Source organism: Theropithecus gelada, chromosome 8 (genome assembly GCF_003255815.1).
Source record: "Theropithecus gelada isolate Dixy chromosome 8, Tgel_1.0, whole genome shotgun sequence".
Taxonomy (NCBI): Eukaryota; Metazoa; Chordata; class Mammalia; order Primates; family Cercopithecidae; genus Theropithecus; species Theropithecus gelada.
In genome coordinates, this window is record NC_037676.1 from 26,681,642 (window position 1) to 26,699,840 (window position 18,199).

The 18,199-nt window shown below is 46.6% G+C and overlaps 1 protein-coding gene across 1 annotated transcript in view; it reads right to left on the bottom strand.

The window, feature by feature from the left end:
• The window catches only part of SCARA5 (scavenger receptor class A member 5), a 124,587-nt gene that overhangs the window by 87,959 nt on the left and 18,429 nt on the right, over positions 1–18,199 (bottom strand). Inside the window, exon 3 of the mRNA XM_025394908.1 lies at positions 9,778–9,906. Coding sequence (XP_025250693.1) covers positions 9,778–9,906 — 129 coding nt within the window. The remainder of the gene's footprint in view (positions 1–9,777; positions 9,907–18,199) is intronic.

An 18,199-nucleotide genomic window follows, 5' to 3' on the forward strand; every position in this document is an offset into this window, starting at 1 on the left:
ATTCAAAGCCCCCTGGTGAATGGCAAAATCTGCCTGGTAGTTCTGGGCACACCCGGCAGAAGATAGTTCCAGGAAGCAAGAGGAGAGGTGGGTTTAGGAGGCACAGAGGCCCAGCCACGGACAGGGAGGTGCAAAGCTGGAGAAGGAAGTGAGGGGTGGACTCAAGACCACTCCCATTCTCTTTTCGCTTAAATAGAAAAGCTCCTTTTCTTAGCAAGGGCTGGGCACTGTATGATGACTCTCAAGTTTCTTCCAATCCTGGCTCCTGGAATAGATATCAAAGCACTTGACACGTTTCTCTTGATATTCCTGTACAGCGTGGTGAAACGAAGCTGGATTACTGCGCAATCTGTGGCGCTTACACCCGTTTATAAATCACTTAACAAACACCAACGATACATCCCACCTGCTGAGCACTGTTCCAGGCGGTTAACACGGATGAATTAATTTCATCCTCACCACAACACTTCGAAGCGGGCAGAATAATCCCTTCTGCTCTGCTCTACAGATGAGGACATTAAGGGATCAGGTAGGTTGAAAAACTTGCCTGAAGTCACATAGCAATTGGCAAAGTCATGGTTTGTACCCTGGCAGTCTGACTCCGGTGCCATGCACTTCACCACTGGGTGGTGAAGCCTGAATTCACGCCATTCCCGGTGGCAGGAGAAGCCCTGAATTCACGCCATTCCCGGCTGCAGTCCAGGCGCCCATTCCCCAGCTGTGGGGCCGCGGGCCAGAGCAGGCAATGCGTCTAAGTCTCAGTTTCCTCATTTATAAACTGAGCTATTTTCTGAATTCCTTAGGATTGTTATAAGAATTAGATGACACAATGTATGCAAAAATCTCTGCAAACTGTAACTTGCAATCCAGGGAGGAAGGATGAAAGGGCTAATTAGTGATCAGTGAAGCCTAGCATGGGGTTGGCAAACGGTTTTCTTGTGAAGGGCCAGGTAGTAAATATTGGAGGCTCTGCAGGCACACCGACTAGTGAGCCCTGCTATTGCAGCGCGAAAGCAGCCAGGCATTACATACATGGATGAGCACGTCTGTGTTCCAGTAAAACTTTATAAAAACAGGTGGTGGCTGGATTTGGCTCTTTGCCTAGAAGGATTGCAGTGGGATGGGGCTGAGAGATGGGTGCTCTTCAGTGTCCTGAGTGCTGTAGGTAGGGCTTTGGCTAAAGCTCCAGAGAACAGGGAGTACTTGTCAGATTTGCAGGCAGTGTTTCAGCTGTCTGTGCCCCCAACTTCTACCTGGCTCAGGCATGGTCAGAGTTATCACCCTCGGCAGTGGAATCTTCCATGGGGAACTCAGGGCGTCAACTGGCTCTTGATCCCTTCTCCTCCCCCTCCTCCGGGGTCTGAGGTGAGTTAGAGGTGCCTTCTGCAGGAGAAGCTCTGATGGCTAGGGCAGCCCAACAGAGCTGAGGTAGGTGCAGGGAAAGTGCAGTAACCTGCTCAGGTGTGTGCGGTCTGAGTCTAAGGAAGAGGCTGGGGGGGACTTCAAATGACCCTGACTCACCTCCCAGGACACAAGGGGTGAAATGCGTGCATGGGCTGGCCAGCCCTTGGTCATGTCCTCTGGGGAACTGCATGCGTGGCAGCAGGCTACAGAATGGGGACTATAGGGACATAGTTGGGACACTGGCTCCAACATGATTGATGGCACAGGCTGATTGGTAAAAATAAATGACAGATGTCCAAGTCCAGAGCCAAACAGATCCAGCAGACTGCAATACCTGGCAGAAACCAGTGTGCTGACATCTAACTGGGATCACTGACAAGATCTGTCTTTAACTTGAAACAACAAGACCAACAAAGCCAGTGACACTGACATGCAATGGGGGAGCCCCTACTAGGCAATGGTTTCCTTTGAAAGAGATCTGGGGTTGGGTGAGGAGGAGATCTGACCTGATCGTTGAGGGCTGCATGGTATTCTATCATTTGGATATAGGGTCCTGTATTATGAGTCTCACTAGAAAGTCTCATGAGAGGCTGGGTGCAGTGGGTCATGCCTGCAATCCCAGCACTTTGGCAGGCCGAGGCAGGTGGATCACTTGAAGCCAGGAGTTTAAGACCAGCCTGGCCAACATGGCAAAATCCCATCTCTACGAAAAATACAAAAATTAGCCGGGCTTGGTGGAGTGCACCTGTAATACCAGTTACTCGGGAGGCTGAGTCAGGAGAATCTCTTGAACCTGGGAGGCAGAGGTTGCAGTGAGCCGAGATTGTGCCACTGCACACCAGCCTGGGTGACAGAGTGAGACTCCATCTCAAAAAGAAAAAGAGGCCGGGCGCGGTGGCTCACGCCTGTAATCCCAGCATTTTGGGAGGCTGAGGTGGGCAGATCATGAGGTCAGGAGATCGAGCCCATCCTGGCTAACATGGTGAAACCCCGTCTCTACTAAAAATACAAAAAAATTAGCCGGGTGTGGTGGTGGGCATCTGTAGTCCCAGCCACTCGGGAGGCTGAGGCAGGAGAATGGTGTGAACCCGGGAGGCAGAGCTTGCAGTGAGCCAAGATCACACCACTGCACTCCAGCCTGGGCAACAGAGCCAGACTCTGTCAAAAAAAAAAAAAAAAAAAGGAAAAGGAAAAGAAAGTCTCGTGAGAATTTAAGCTAATATCAGCATCCATGGTGACAGCCCGGCACACTCCCCCTTGGCTAGGCCACCCCAGGAGTGGTGTCTAATTCTGTTGACAACTCACACTTGGAGCCTGTTGGGAAGCTGGCCATTCTGTTGAGGCATTCAGTTTAGTCCTTCCATTAATTGAGTACCTGCTATAAGCAGCACATGATGGTAGACAGTGGGAGGACAGCGGTGAACAAGGTGCAGTGCCCTATTATGAAAGAGCTCTCCTTGACTAGAAGGAGAGCCGGCACAGAAACCAATCATTGCAATACAGCATGGCAAGTGTGAAGACCAGGGCACAAAGACACAAAGGTGGAGGAACTGGGTTCGCTTTCCTTGGTGTTTCCAACCCGCTGATGAGCAATCGTGAGGATGAGGAGAACACCTTGTTATGATTCATTCCTGAAAGAAGAACTAGAAATTGTGTGGGAAAGTCAAGGTGGACAAGAGGTTTCTGTGACTCTTGTTTTTTGGGAAAAGCACAACACTGTGTCTGTCTGGGAAGTCGGGGGGGAGGTTGTAGGAGACACCCACTGAAGCTAAGCATCTCTGGGCCATGGGTGGGGCCGTTGCTGGCTCCATCGCTCCCTCCCCTAAAGAGCTACAATCCTGGAAATGCTGTTCTGTTCCTGTTTCTTGGCTTACTGAGCCCTGTGCTGTCACGGTACCTCAAGGACCTCTCCAACAATGTCTCCAGGCTTCCCTGCGTGTTTATTGGAAACATGTGCATATGGACACGTACTGCACTGAGCCCAGTTCTGTTTATAGACAAAGTTACTGGGTGCTCAGGCTAAACAAGTAGGTCTCTAATCCGTTGCTATTCTGAAAGCAAACTGTCTCTGATTGTGGGAATAATATCATCAAATATTTCTGGAGCACTTTTTTTTTTTTTAAAGACAGGATCTTGCTGTTACCGAGGCTGGAGTGCAATGATGAAATCATGGCTCATTGCAACCTTGAACTCCTGGGCTCAAGTGATCCTCCTCCCTCAGCCTCCTGAGTAGCTGGGACTACAGGTGTATATGGCTATACCTGGCTCATTTTTAAATTATTTGTAGAGAAGAGGTCTCACTATGTTGCCCAAACTCATCTCAAACTTTTAGGCTCAAGCAATCCTCCTGCCTCAGCCTCCCAAGAGCTGCGATGATAGGCATGAGCCACTGTCCCAAGCCTACTGAGTACTTATGTGCCGGGCACTAAGAGAGTTTTAATTTTCATGTATTATTTAATTAAATCCTCACAACAGCCCCATAGGGTAGGCACCACAATCACCCCATTGTATAGATGAAAAAAACCAAGTCCCTTGGAGGTTAAATTATTTGCCTCAAAATGATAGAGCCATTCCATAGCACAGCCTGGATTTGAACCCAGAAGTCTGGCCTCAAAGTCCATATCCTGAAGAGAATATGGCTACTCCCAGAATGCTTGAAATACACAGAGAACAATAGAAGTATCATTAAGCCCATTGTTTTTCAGACTACAGCTTTTATCCTATTCATGAATTATGAAATAAATGAATGAGTTGTGATCGGTTAAAAAAAAAACAAATAGAGTAGAAAGGCATTACAAATGTAAGTATTATCTCAGCTATGCTTATATGTGTGTACTGGTTGTGTAGGTCATGGTAAAAAACGTTTGAGACCACCGATCTTGCCCAATTTGCTCACTTTACAAATGGGTAAACTCCCATTCAGACAGCAAAGTGATGTTTCCAAGGTTACAGAGCATTCACAGATAACCTGTGGCTAAACCCCAGGTTATGCTATCAAGGTTAATTGACTGCAAAGAAAACAAAGAAAAAGTAAGAGTGATGATGCTATAATAGTGGTAATACTAGTGCCAGCAGTAACAATAACAATAACTACTACTCCAAATCTCATGTGGAAATCGGATCCCCAATGTTGGAGGTGGGCCTAGTGGGAGGTCTTTGGACCATGGGGTGGATCCCTCATGAATGTCTTGGCATCCCCCTCATGGTAATGAGTGAGTTTTTGCTCCATTAGTTCATGCGAGAGCTGGTTGTTTAAAGGGGATGGACCTCCCCCTTTCTCTCTCTTGCCACGTGACATGCCTACTCCCCATTTGTCTTCTGCCATGACTGGAAGCTTCCTGAGGCCTTACCAGAGACCAAGGAGATGCTGGTACCGTGCTTGTATGGCCTGCAAAACTGTCAGCCAAATAAATCTCTTTTCTTTATAAGTTATCCCATCTTAGGCATTCCTTTGTAGCAATGCAAAACAGACTAATATAGGGAGTACACTGATTTCCCCCATTTTCAGAGAAGGGAGCTCTTGGCCAAGTGCCTCAGCCAATGTCTCATAGCTGGTGATAGAGAAGCCAGGGTTCAAGCTCAGACAGGCTGGCTCCAAAGTCCCTACTTGTAACCAGCATGAAGTCTACATGGTCCTGCCTGTCTCAATATTCTTCTTAAATGCTATGATGTCAATGCAGTACATAACATGCTAGATATGTGTTAATATAGTTAATCACACACCTGCCACTTCTACTAGCTAAATGTCCCTGGGTAGCAATTCCATATTCATCTCAAATAAGTACTTGGTAAAACTGAAATACTCATCTTTCTTTTTCTACAAATATTTTCTAGATTCCCTGGTCTCTGTCATTCATTCACATATTAAAAACATCACACATTTGAAGAATGAAATAGAAAAGGCGGAAATTTTGTAAAGATAAAACTGTATATAACACCCTTCCTTGTTCCATAAAGAATTAAGGCAATTCACAAGGATACATTAACTACACTAAGATGAAAGTAGATGAGATCCAGGTAAAGAAGATCAAGCAGAGAGACCCCGAATGAAGCCAGGAATAGAGACTAACACAAAAATGCTTTCCTTAAAGTCTCTACACTTGCTGCGGGTGGACCACAATTCTGTCCCCAGGTTTTTGTTTTAATGACCTTCAAATTCACATATCACCATACAAGGGATGACAGCTGACTCTTAAGTTTGTGTTAGTTACCTCCTTGAAAGTAATTTTAAAGACTTTCAGATTCACAGTCTCCATAAGGTGAAAACAAATTCCTCAAGGAACACATAACTCCTTCTATGACTGAGACAGAAAATAATTGGTGCATGCATCCTCTGAGGACAGCATTGTGTAATGCAAGAAATAACATCCTCAACATCATTTTTACAATAAGCACAAGGGATGAAATTTCACAGGGTTGTTTCTGACAAAGTGTCCCAATAAAGGATGATGGCATTGCGCTCCTATTCCCAAGATGCGTGACAGAATCAGGAAGCTACAGTGTAGATGGACACAGGCTCTGAGCATATTACTCTTTCCTGCAAAGTCCAGGGACAGACTTGCTTGAAACAAGGTGATCCAAAAAAGGGATACTCTGTTCAAAGCCAGGTGGATAACTCTCCCCAGGCCCAGGCCTTCCCCGACCATTCCAGCCCTCAGGGATTGGGCTCTCCTTTGTATAATTTGGCAACAGCAGAAACTACGTCACATTGCCCTACAGTGGGTGTACGTGTTTATGATTTTAAACCCTCCTGTGCAGGGACTACATCTCATGACATTTTATTCCTAGGGCTTATCCCTTTGCCCTGCACCCACTGAACACTCATGCACAAATTCAATGCTTGTTGAGGATGCTGATGCCAATGACCGACTGGTGCTGTTAGAAAATAACTAAATTAAGGTGCAGGAGGAGCCCATATCTCCCCAGGGACTCTCCCTGTAGACCAGTGGTCTTGCTACATTGCTGCGATGCTACAGCCTCACCTCACATTCGAATCCCAGATCTTTTCACTTCCCCTTTCTGCTGTTTCATTTCCACAGTGAGAATTCAGACTTATCTACGGAACTGTCTCAGGAAAGAGAAGAAGAGATCGTTCCTAATGAACACACCCAGTCACCACAGTGACTGCCCAGAAGAGTCATGGATAAGACTGAACTCTCTCCGACTCTTTAATTCCATCGCAAAGGACCATCTTGCCTGAAGTGCTGGATTGAGGACCCCCTGGCCACATGACTAGGCAATCTCAATTCTTTAGTTCATAAACTTAAACCTGATTGTATTGTCCAGAAATGAATTGGGAACAGAATGAAAACATAATAGGGAACTGTTAGCCAAGGTAATAATCAAAATATGTTGAAGAGATAGGAAAGCTTAGAGGAACTGGGGGTAGGAGGAGTCTCTTGCCGTCTCCTTGGGAGATGATGAAAGGCTGTGAGCTTAGGGAACAGAACCCAGTGACAGCATGGGATTATCGGAGTAAAGCTCCCAGGAGGACACTGGTCAGGTTGGATGGTGGGCAGAATCCAATTGATAGAATAATTTGGGTGGTGGTTGGATTAACCTTCAAACAGGTAAACTTAGATAATGCATAAATGTGAGGTACATGTTTGCCTTTTACTTTCAATATTTGGGCAAGAAGATGAATTGAGAGAAGTCCTATGTGGGGCTTATAAGACTCATATTTGGTGTAGTTTGATTACAAATTTGTCATACTGGGAAACAGTAAGAGTAAGCATTTGCATGCTGAGATGTTGCCAATCCAGTATTCAGATATGGCGCTGGGTTGCAGTGGATAATTTTGTCATCCAGTTGTAGGAGCTATGAGATTTGCATTGACAAGGAGGTTTTAAGAATGGTTTAAATGGATCTCCTGTGCAAGGTGACCTCTCTGGGCACAGACAGTGAGTTCTACCCAAGAAGGAGAAGCCCTCTCCCATGGCAGGTCACCCAACAGAAGGCCAGGCAAGCTCTTCTTCACACTGGACCATGGATCTCCCCACACCCCTGATCTTGGTATCTCTGAGAAGGAGCATCGCTGAGGTCTTCAATCAGGCAATCTAAAGAAATCTCCCTAAGATCAGATAGAGCCTCCTTAAAGAACTTCAGACTTGTCCACCACCTTGCCAAGTCCCCTTCCTATGCCACCCTCACCAAACCTCCCCCAAAGGCCAACATGATTCTCCAGACAAGAATCTGGGGAGGTAACAGCGGCCACACACCCAGGGCCAAGAGATCAGGTATGACACTGTTGCACCAGCTCTGTCCCAATCTACCCCAAATTTTTGTTCAACACAGGCAATGTGGCATCCAGAAACTTCAGGTTCAAAGATAATTATAATGATCAGAAAAATGCTGGAACAATTGAGGTATGGCAACATTTTTATTAGATTGGGAAACCATGTTCCACCCTCCTTTCTGAAGCTTCCAGGACATCATTATAAACCTCATCCAATCTCCAAGCCAGGAGAAAGCCTTTTTTTCATCATACTGGACAGCACTACTTGTTAGCAAACTGTCCTTTATTTTGAATGGAAATTTGTCTCCTAATAACATCCACCCGTTGGTCCTAGTGCTGCCTTCTAGGGTCACATAGAGCATGTCTACCCTTTCCACATGGCAGCCATCCAGACACCAGAAGAGAACCGTCACTCCGCTGCAAGTCTTCTCTTCCCCAAGAGATGATGCCCTTCCAGGACCTCCAGAGGCTGGCCCCAGACGCCCCCACCAATCTGGTCCCTCTCCTCCAGACCCCCATCTGTCACCTAAAAGTTCCTGTTCTGCAGAGCTTTTCTGCATCTGTCACCTAAAAGTCCCTGTTCTGGTTTCCTGTTGGGCTGGAATGCTTCCTAAACATTCCAGAATTTTGTTATGGTCCTGGCAGCCAAACCCACAAAACCAAGATCCCAAGCTCTCACCAAGCAGCCTGAGAACATGTTCAAATCCTCCTCTGGCCCACTTGGCCTGTGAGGGACCCTGCTGGCCCCTGTCCTCTGGTCCCAGGGATGAATCATGAGGTTCTCTCGCTGTTGCTGTTGGCCGCCCCTCAGGTTGCTCATTGGTGGGACAGACTCCACCCCAATGTCTTTGCCCTGAGTGTGGAAACCTGAAGGCGCAGGCAGCATTGAACACCCAATTACAACACCCAAGTGACTAGTTCCGCTTGACAGAAAGTGAGTCAAGACCGGGGAGGTCCTGGCCATTTGCCTCGAAATTTCCAGCAAAAGGTCAGGTCATCTATCCGTAAGGGCTGGACCTCCAGATTCCTGCCCTGGGCTTCACCCGAGGTCCCCTCCCTCAGTGCTCCAAGTCAGCTTGGCCTGGCCAGCAGCCTCGCTCCCACCATCCCCACCTGCTCCATGCAGCAGCCGCACCTCCCTATATGTGCCTGCTCTGTCACCATCACATTGGGCTACACCCCATCACAGTGCCCGCTGCATTCTGCCTTGAGGCGGGGCTCTAACTGCATGACCCTGTCTTGGTTCCTGGGTTGGAAGCTCCTTGAGAGAAGCCCCTGGGTCCCATTTAGCTGTGCCCCCAATCTTAGCATGGAGCCTGCTGCAAGGCAGGTACTCACGTGAGACATGTCGGGTGGAAATAAACTGATCCCTCAGCCTTACTTGTGTCTAGTCCTACCTAACTCCATTGAGAAAGGTGGGAACTGAGCAGCCCTTCCTTTGAAAGGGAGTCAGGAGAAGACCACCACAGCCATCTGCTTCACCATCTGTCTTCATAGGGATGACCTATAGATGATGAGCTGGGGTGCTCACAGACTGGGGCCAACAGGCCCCTGTTCCATCCCTTCCTAAGTCCATGAGCTGTCCTTCTCCCTGGCTGAGAAAATGCTAGCCCTAGCCCATCACCTGCCCATCTTGAAAGATAGAAATTGGTAAGGAGAGCCTGGCTGAATTGGGGCAAGCCTATTCTGCCTACAGTAACTGCAAAGGGCAGCAGGTTTACCAGGAAGGAAAGTACCTCGCAACTATTTTCATGGCACCCCAGGACCAGAAGCTAAGACAATGCCCAGCCTTCTCAGTGCAAACCATACCCCAGAGGCCCAGGGAGGCCCAGTGTAATGCACAATGTCCCACAATGATGCAGGAAAAGTCAGAAGCCATTCCCAGCAGCTAGGTCTCTACTGCTGGACTCTTCAATTCCACAAGCTTCAATTCCACAATTCTTCAATTCCACAGTAGCCCCTGCCGGCTACTCCCACGCAAAATAAGCAATACTACTGAAGAGCTTCTTCCTTCTTCCTCTGTGGTTTCCATGGTGACAAGGGCAGTGTTTGGGCTCATGACAGTGGGAATGAAGAATGGAAGCTCCAGGTCTTCCTTCCTCATCCCAAAGACCGGGACAAAAACAAACTGCTCTTACCTGCTAAGATGAAGATGCCCACCAGAATCAGGAAGACCAGCAGGTAGAGCCCCAGGACAGCATGCTTCAGCGCCGACAGGGACCCTAGCTGGGTACAGCAGCTGCTCGCCCGCCGTTTGTGACATGGACCTGGACAATAAGGGTAAGAAAAGGAAGGAAAGAAGACACTTAAAAACCCCATAAGCTCTTTTCTTTTTTGCTCTCATCTCTCCCTGATGCATGCAGATGTTCATGTTGAACTTCTCACATCCCTTTTGCATATCTAGAATGCAACCACCTGATGGGGAGCTTTCCAGGACCATCACATTCAGCCTCTACCTCTCCTCCCACTCTCTGTGTTCATGACCAAGCCAGATCACATGTCCACAGCTCACATGCTCACACAAACCAACTCTTCTTGAGCTAGTTCAAGCAGCAGAAAGACCTTGGATTAGTCTTGGATGTATGGCCTTTACAAAGTGTCATCGTCCCATGGGATCCAGGGAACATGAAGAGAAATTAAAACAGAAGTTGCAAACTCCAAACTTCTACAGTGGCTGGGGAGGTATGGGAAAGAAGGAAATGGGCCCAGCGGGACTATGGGGAGGCCAACAGCACGTGCCTGCTCTGGCAGAGGCTACTATGCAGGGATGAGGGGTGGGTGTGGCCAGATACAGAATTTTCTACATCTATTTTTAAGTGTTGGCAACTAATTCATCAAACACAAAACACTGGGGAGTGTAAACAAAACACATTTGTAAGCCAGCTCTGACCAGCTTGCAATCTTGCATTTAGATTTGCTGGAAAACACAGTAACCTCATCCTGTGACACTCCTCAACTTCTGCTCAAAATGGAATAGGGAAATATCATTGCTGCAGTGGCCTTTTGGGCCATGTAATTCAACCCCTTTGGTGTACAGATAAAGAATGTCAAATGTTAGCGGCAAATCCGGCCCCAGGACCCACGTTGATCTTTTAGCTGAACTTGTCCTTCAAGGCAGCCTTCTCAGACGACTCATGCAGAGGCTTACTAACCTCCACCTGCTCTGTTGACTGAAAGTGGAAAGAAGGGATCCCCTCCCCGATGTCAGCAGGGCATGTAGGAATCACCAGGGTGGGGTGGGGGGGGCATTAAAAAACGCATATCCCTTTAATGCTTGTTCCTTACCCCCTGTGGATGAGACCCCTCTCCAAAAGGACTGTCCCCACTTCAAGAGTGTCACTAACTAAGGCCAGGCGCAGTGGCTCACACCTGTAATCCCAGCACTGTGGGAGGCCAAGGCGGGTGGATCACTTGAGGTCAGGAGTTCAAGACCAGCCTGGCCAATATGGTGAAACCCCATCTCTACTAAAAATACAAAAAATAGCTGTGCGTGGTGTAGTGCGCTTGTAATCCCAGCCACTTGGGAGGCTGAGGCAGGACAATCACTTGAACCTGGGAAGCAGAGGTTGCAGTGACCTGATATCACACCACTGCACTCCAGCCTGGGCATCACAGTGAGACTATCAAAGGAAAGGAAAGGAAAAAGGAAAGGAATGGAAAGGAGAGGAGTGTCACTAACTGGAGTGGGCAGCAAAAGGTTGTTGAGAGGCTAAAATTGATATTTAGAAAACATCTTGAAGGATGGTGCCATGTTTGCAGTTCCTTCGTAGGTTTCCATTTGCAAGAAGGTACCTCAAAGGTTATATATCACCTCCCAGGTATCATTACTACCTCCTTGGCCTCAGGAGGTTTTATGACCACAAGGGAAATGGTGGTGACTATTGGTACTGTAGGATCCACACAGCCCTGGTTCCCCAGAGGTATTGTTATATAAGGAACATTTTCCCATTCATTGACTTCGTTTTATTATAAATACTGCTGTTAAACCAGCTAAACAGAGCTATTACATGATATTTCCATAAGACATTGGGTGGAGTGTCAAGCAAGTTGTCAAGCACAAATCCAATGACCATTCTCATTCGTCCTTACATTAGCAAGTTTTGAAGAGTTGAGCTGATTTTCTGCTAAGACAAAATATAGCACATCTTTCTAACTCACCCTAAACCTTTTCTGGGATTTTCCATCCCTTACCATACACTAGGCTCTACAAAGGGTTTTGCTCCTAAATATGTAGGCTCCTGGTAGCATTTCTTATTTTTTTCCTTCTGGTGAGAGCCACTAGCTGTCTGGTTGCCACTTACCAGAGGAAAGTCTGTTCCTCTCAAGAGCCAGAGTGGGAGGAATAGAAAAATATTATACAAATACTGGTTTCGTTCTCATGGTGGTAGTTTCAGCTCTCCTGCTTTGAGCCCTGCTTCCTCCTTAGCCTCACAACAGAACAGGAGGAGGAAAAATCACACAGCCATGAAAACAGTTAACTTGAAGTTTGCCTTTGTCATCTGCATATGCGTTGCTGGTTCACTGTAGGAGTGTGTCAACGTGCAATGATGTCACTCTATTTTTTTTCCCATAAAAAAGAATAGTTCCCTTGCCCTCTACCTGAGGCTATTTAATAGCAAGCACCTGCTTGTGACAGGTGCCTTAGTCAACCAACATGCAGAACACAGACCTTCCTCTGAGACAGCTTAGTTCTTTCAGCAAGACTTTGTTACTTTGTGCATTAAACCAAGTCTATTTTAAATAGGACATAATGAGGGTTTCAAATAGAGGTTTCCCACGAATGGTTAGACAAGCAGAACATGAGTGGTCTGGCAAGACCCTTAGAGAATCTGATTGCAAGGGAAAGATGACAATTGAAGACAAGTCACAAAGGCTGCTCAAAACACATTTATGGACTTTTTTTTTTCCAGGTGGCAGAAGCGTGTTAGCTGGGTAAACCCTTCAAATTATTTAAACTTAGTGGAAGATTACAAACACTCCAAAATGATCCTAACAGCAAAGCCAGGGCAAAAAGTATGCCTACTTTTTTGTTAAAAAAATTTTTAAAATGCACTCTCAAGCCATGACAAGACATGGAGGAATCTTAAATGCATAATTAACTCAGTAAAATAAGCCAACCTAAAAAAGCTACACACTGTATGATTCTAACTATGTGATAGATATGCTGGGAAAAACAAAAGTATGGAGGCGGTAAAAAGAACAGTGGTTGCCAGGGATTGGGAGGGCAGGAGGGATAGGCAGGCAGAGCACAGGGGATTTTCAGGGAAGTAAAACTCCTCTGTATGATACTGTAATGGTAGATACATGCCATTAGACATTTGGCCAAACCCACAGAATGTTCAACACCAAGAGGGAACGCTAATGTAAACGATGGGCTCTGGGTGATAACGATGTGTCAACATAGGCTCACTGATTGTAACAAACGCACCATGCTGGTGGGGACGTTGACAGTGGGGGAGGCTGTGCACGGGGAGGGTGGCAGGCAGGATATATGGGAATGTTCTGTACTTTCCATTTGCCTTTGCTATAAACCTGACACTACTATTAAAAAACACAGTCTATTAAAAACAAAAGTAGAGCTTTTGACTTAAGGATTGTAGGGGTAAAAACTTTAACAGGCATTTATGGAACACCCACTGTGGAAAGCCCCACTCTGGTAGCCAACCTTCAAAGTAGACCCCACGATCCCAGCACCTTCTGCAATCAACCCCCTTCCACGTTGTACCAGAGTTGGTCTGTGTGACCAGTAGAATATGGCAGAAGTAATGGTGTGTCACTTCTGAACTGAGACAAAAGACACACAGCTTCCTTCTGGCTCAGTCTTTCTCTCTTGGAATGTTTGTTTGAGGGGAAGCCAGCTGCCATGTCATGAGCGCCCACAGAGAGGGCTTTGGCTGACAGCCATGTAGGTGAGTGAGCCTCTAAGCAGATCCTCCCACCATGTCAAGCCTTCAGATGACGGCAGCCTGGCCAATATCTTTACCGCAACCGAGGCAGGAGGCAAGATTCGACTTCAGAGGCAGAGCTCAGAAACCAGACCAAACTGAGGACTAGCTAAAAAAGCAATGGGGCAGGAGCAGCTTTTCATAAGACACACCCACCAAAGTGCCATGTTGTTTACCATTGCCATGGCAATACCCAGATGTTACCACCCCTTTCTACGGCAACATGACAACTTAGAAGTTGCCACCATTTTTCTAGAAGTTTCTGCATAAACTGGCCAAAATTTGCCTATAATTAAAAATGGGCATAAATAGGACTGCAGAACTGCCTCTGAGCTGCTGTTCTGGCCACACTGCCTATGGGGTAGCCCTGCTCCGCAGGGAGCAGCACCTCTGCTACTGCCATGCACTGCCCCTTCAATAAAAGTTACTAACACCACTGGCTCACCCTGGAATTCTTTCCTGGGCAAAGCCAAGAACCCTCCAATTTTGGGGCTTGCTCCTCCTGCATCACAACCTCTTGAGAAAGCCTGAGCCAGGGCTACTCTGCTAAATTGCTCCCAGATTCCTCCCAGATTATATAGACATATGTGGGTACAAAATTTTTAATCTGAAAAAATTAACAAAATTTTGGCTTAAAAAAAAAAACAAAAAACCCCAATGTATTCCTCAGAAACTGCATGAGGAATACATTTGTTTTATGCTGCTCAGTATTGGGGTAATTTGTTACATGGCAATAGATAACTAACACACTTCTGATAGGTGCTGGGAAATACAAAGATGACACGCTGCGGGAGGGAGAGACTTTGTCAGCGTCATTCACTTCCAACTGCCTAGCTCCCAGGCCAGTGCCTGGCACATAGCAGATGCTCAAGATATTTGTTGAGAGATTAAGATGCGGCCACTGCCTTTCAGACGCAGCCACGGGAGGGGAAGATGACGCGTAAAGGGTAACTGCAACACAGGGAAGAATGAGGTCGGCGCAGAAGGGAGCGGTGACACAAGCAAAGTGCTGCCTGCACAGGTGGCGATGCATTCGGTGCCACAGGTAGTCACAGAGTCTGCATGGAGGAGGCCGCAATTCACCAGTGTGTGAAAGACAACCCTTTCTAGATGGGCTGAATTCTGTTCTCTTTCTCTTTACTTCATAGTGCAATGTACAACATATATAAATTTGAAAACAGTGACTTTAAGGAGCAAACAGTCTTCCTCTGTGTGAACCATCTACAGGAAGTACCAGACAAAGCTGTTCATGATTATTAACAGGTTGTCTGCAGACACAGGCACACACAAGACCAGAGCGCTGGAGAAAATGGTCGACAACCACCACGACAACAGGAAGAAGAAAAACTATCCCAAGCTCAAACAGAATCCCGAGAAAGATTTTTCCATTTTGCAGCGGCCTCCAGAAGTGAGGGTGGCATCTGGAGGTCAGGAAGCCAAGAGGTCTGGAGAGGGCAAGGCCAGTGGCTCTGAGCAAATAAATAGAAACAAACAGTGACTTGCCAGAAGAATCCAGAATGCCAGGCTGGGAGACGTTGTTCATCTCAGTGTGGAGCACGTGGCTGCTCGATGATTGCTAGGAGCAGCAGAGATGGTCTCCTCTCTGTAGGCATCCTCCCCCTGCATACAGCCTGCACAATCTTGCCATAGCTGAGTGTCCCTGGGCTATTACTTTCTTAACATCACTCGACTTAAATACATTTAAACTTAAATTTCTTTGGAAGGAAACTTTATCACCATAAGTGGAAAATTAGTAGCTTCCTATTATAAATTAAAATAGATACCTGGCTGGGCCCGGTGGCTCATGCCTGTAATTCTAGCACTTTGGGAGGCCGAGGCAGGTGGATGACCTGAGGCCAGGAGTTCGAAACCAGCCTGTCCAACATGGTGAAACCCCATCTCTACTAAAAATACAAAAATTAGCCAGGCATGGTGGCAGGCACCTGTAACCCCAGCTACCCAGGAGGCCAAAGCAGGAGAATCATTGGAACCTGGGAGGCAGAGGCTGCAGTGAGCCAAGATCCTGCCACTATACTCCAGCCTGAGTGACCAAGTGAGACTGTCTCAAAAAAAAAAAAAAAGACACCTATTAAAATAACAGATTCATACCTGTGTATCAAAGGCATCTTGAACACCACTATGCTGTATGTTGCCACATCCTAGGAAACACTGACTTTAATGAAAGTAACTAAGTCACAGTTCAGTGACATGTTACAAGAAGTTGATACACACCAAGGAAATTTCATTTATAGAGAAGCAAAACCAAATTTTAGATGTTCAAGTTTTAAAATGGTCCAGGCCAGGCACAGTGGCTCATGACTTAATCCCAGCGCTTCAGGAGGCTGAGGTGGGAGGATTGCTTGAGCTCAGGAATTTAAAACCAGCCTGGGCGGATTAATGAGACTCTATCTCTACAAATTTTTAATTAGCCAGGGATCGTGGTTTGTGCCTGTATCCCAGCTACTCAAGAGACTAAGGTGGGAGGATCACTTGAGCCCAGGAATTCAAGGTTGTAATGAGCTATGATGTCACCACTGCACTCCAGCCTGGGTGGCAGAGCAAGACCCTGACTCCAAAAAGAGAAAAAAATTCTAGAAGGTAGTATGTTAAGAATTAAGTACCACTGAAAGAACCATGTCAGAACCTTGCATGCATCTTTCACTCCATCCTCATTATCATCCATTACCTCTTTACCTCTCTGGTGATCCCACTAGTCTCTAAGGTTCTTTGAGGCAAGGTGTGTCTCCCCGTCAGCCAGTGAAGAGCAAAGCAAACACATGTAAACAAGAGTTATTTTTGTGGCAAAGACTGTCTCTTACATTTGTCATATGCAAATAATTGATAAATTCTAATTGGCTAGAAAAACACATTTTTGGAGCAAACTTTTGGTCTGAAAAAATAAAAGCTGGGGCCAGGTGCAGGGCTCATGCCTGTAATCCCAGCACTTTGGGAGGTTGAGGTGGGCAGATCACTTGAGGTCAGGAGTTTGAGACCAGCCTGGCCAACATGACGAAACCCCATCTCTACTAAAAATACAAAAATTAGCCAGGCTTGGTGGTGCAGGCCTGTAATCCCAGCTACCCGGGAGGCTGAGGCAGGAAAATCACCTGAACCAAGGAGGCGGAGGTTGCAGTGAGCCAAGATCGCACCACTGCACTCCAGCCTGGGCGACAGAGTGAGGCTCCGTCTCAAATAAATACACTAATTAATTAAAAGTTGGGCTTTCTTTGCATACCCAGGGCCTCTGATTGCTTCTTTGTGCCCATGCAGGTAAACTGTAGAAGGTAATCACCGGAACGGAATTGCTACTTTACTTCTGGCTGAGAGTCGAAATCACACGTGGAGCTTCTTAGTCATACCAAGGCCTGAGCCTGCCCCAGATGCTCACTCTCTGATTTAGTGGTGAAATCACAAATCCGTGGCATGGAGGCCGCAGCTCTGCAGCAAGGCATTTGTCATATCAAAAGCAAAGGTGAAGACACATTCTTGGCAAGCAAATGAAAAGTCTTACTAAGAGCTTGACTTTTGGGGAGAAAAAACTTCCTTGATTTCTTTTCAATAGGACACGTTGAAAACGGGGTTGTATCAAATGACTGTATTATTCCTAGAGGTAAACATTGTGAAGAGTTCCTCCTAAAACTGGGAGCAAGAATACCCCAAAGAGTTTTTGCTAAAACACTGCATCCTGGGGGTAGGGAGATGTTTGGCAGTGGAGATTAAAGAACAGAGAAGTTTATATAAAAACAACGCAACCTTGGCACACTGAGCTGAGGATGAGCAGGGAGAGGGTCCCCAATGTCAGGCTACATTGTGGAGAGAACCTTGAACCTCTAGAGCCCCCTTTCCCTATATTAAGCAGGTAGCATCTCTCACAGCGCTTTGGGGGAACAGCATGTGTTTGGGGCTCTGTGGAGGTCAATGCAAAGCCTGCCTCTGTCATGCATTAACTGTGAGACCATGAGCAAGTATTCCGGCAGTTCCCTTCATCAAAATATCCTTTCCTTGAAAAACTGATATTTCAGTTTCTTAGTCATAATTTTAGAGCATTTTGGAGTTATCCAAATTTATTTCTCCTCTCCCATTTTAAAAGAAACTCACACATTGGATCTGATCAAAATGAGTGTTTATTTCCAAAGAAACTGGCTCTAAACATAAAAAAAAAAAACAGAGGGCAATGATTCCATTGTTACCTACTTGAGTTTTAACAGCAGCAAACAGTTTCTTCTTCTTGTCTTTGGTCCCACAGCTCATAAACAGCAGGTGGAGATAGGGTTTTATTGCTGGGAGGAACCTCAGAGCTCAGCTCATCCAAGGAGCTTCGTGAAACCCACCCAAGTCTGACTTCATGATGGTTACTCATCACTCACATTGCTCACTGTAACAGGCAGCCACAAATAACCTGTCTTTGAAGCTGCCACCACTCTCTGGCTTTCATGGGGACTCCATAAGACAGGGAAGGAAAGTATGAAGCAGGGGCACTGCCACCGAGAGCCACCCCCCCGAGTCCTGCCCGAAGTCACAGCGGACCCAGGGAGACAAGTGTCCCTGGAGCCTGGGAGGGTCCTCAACAACCGTGATGTTGTGAAGTCTATATCATCCTAGTCATCACCCTGAA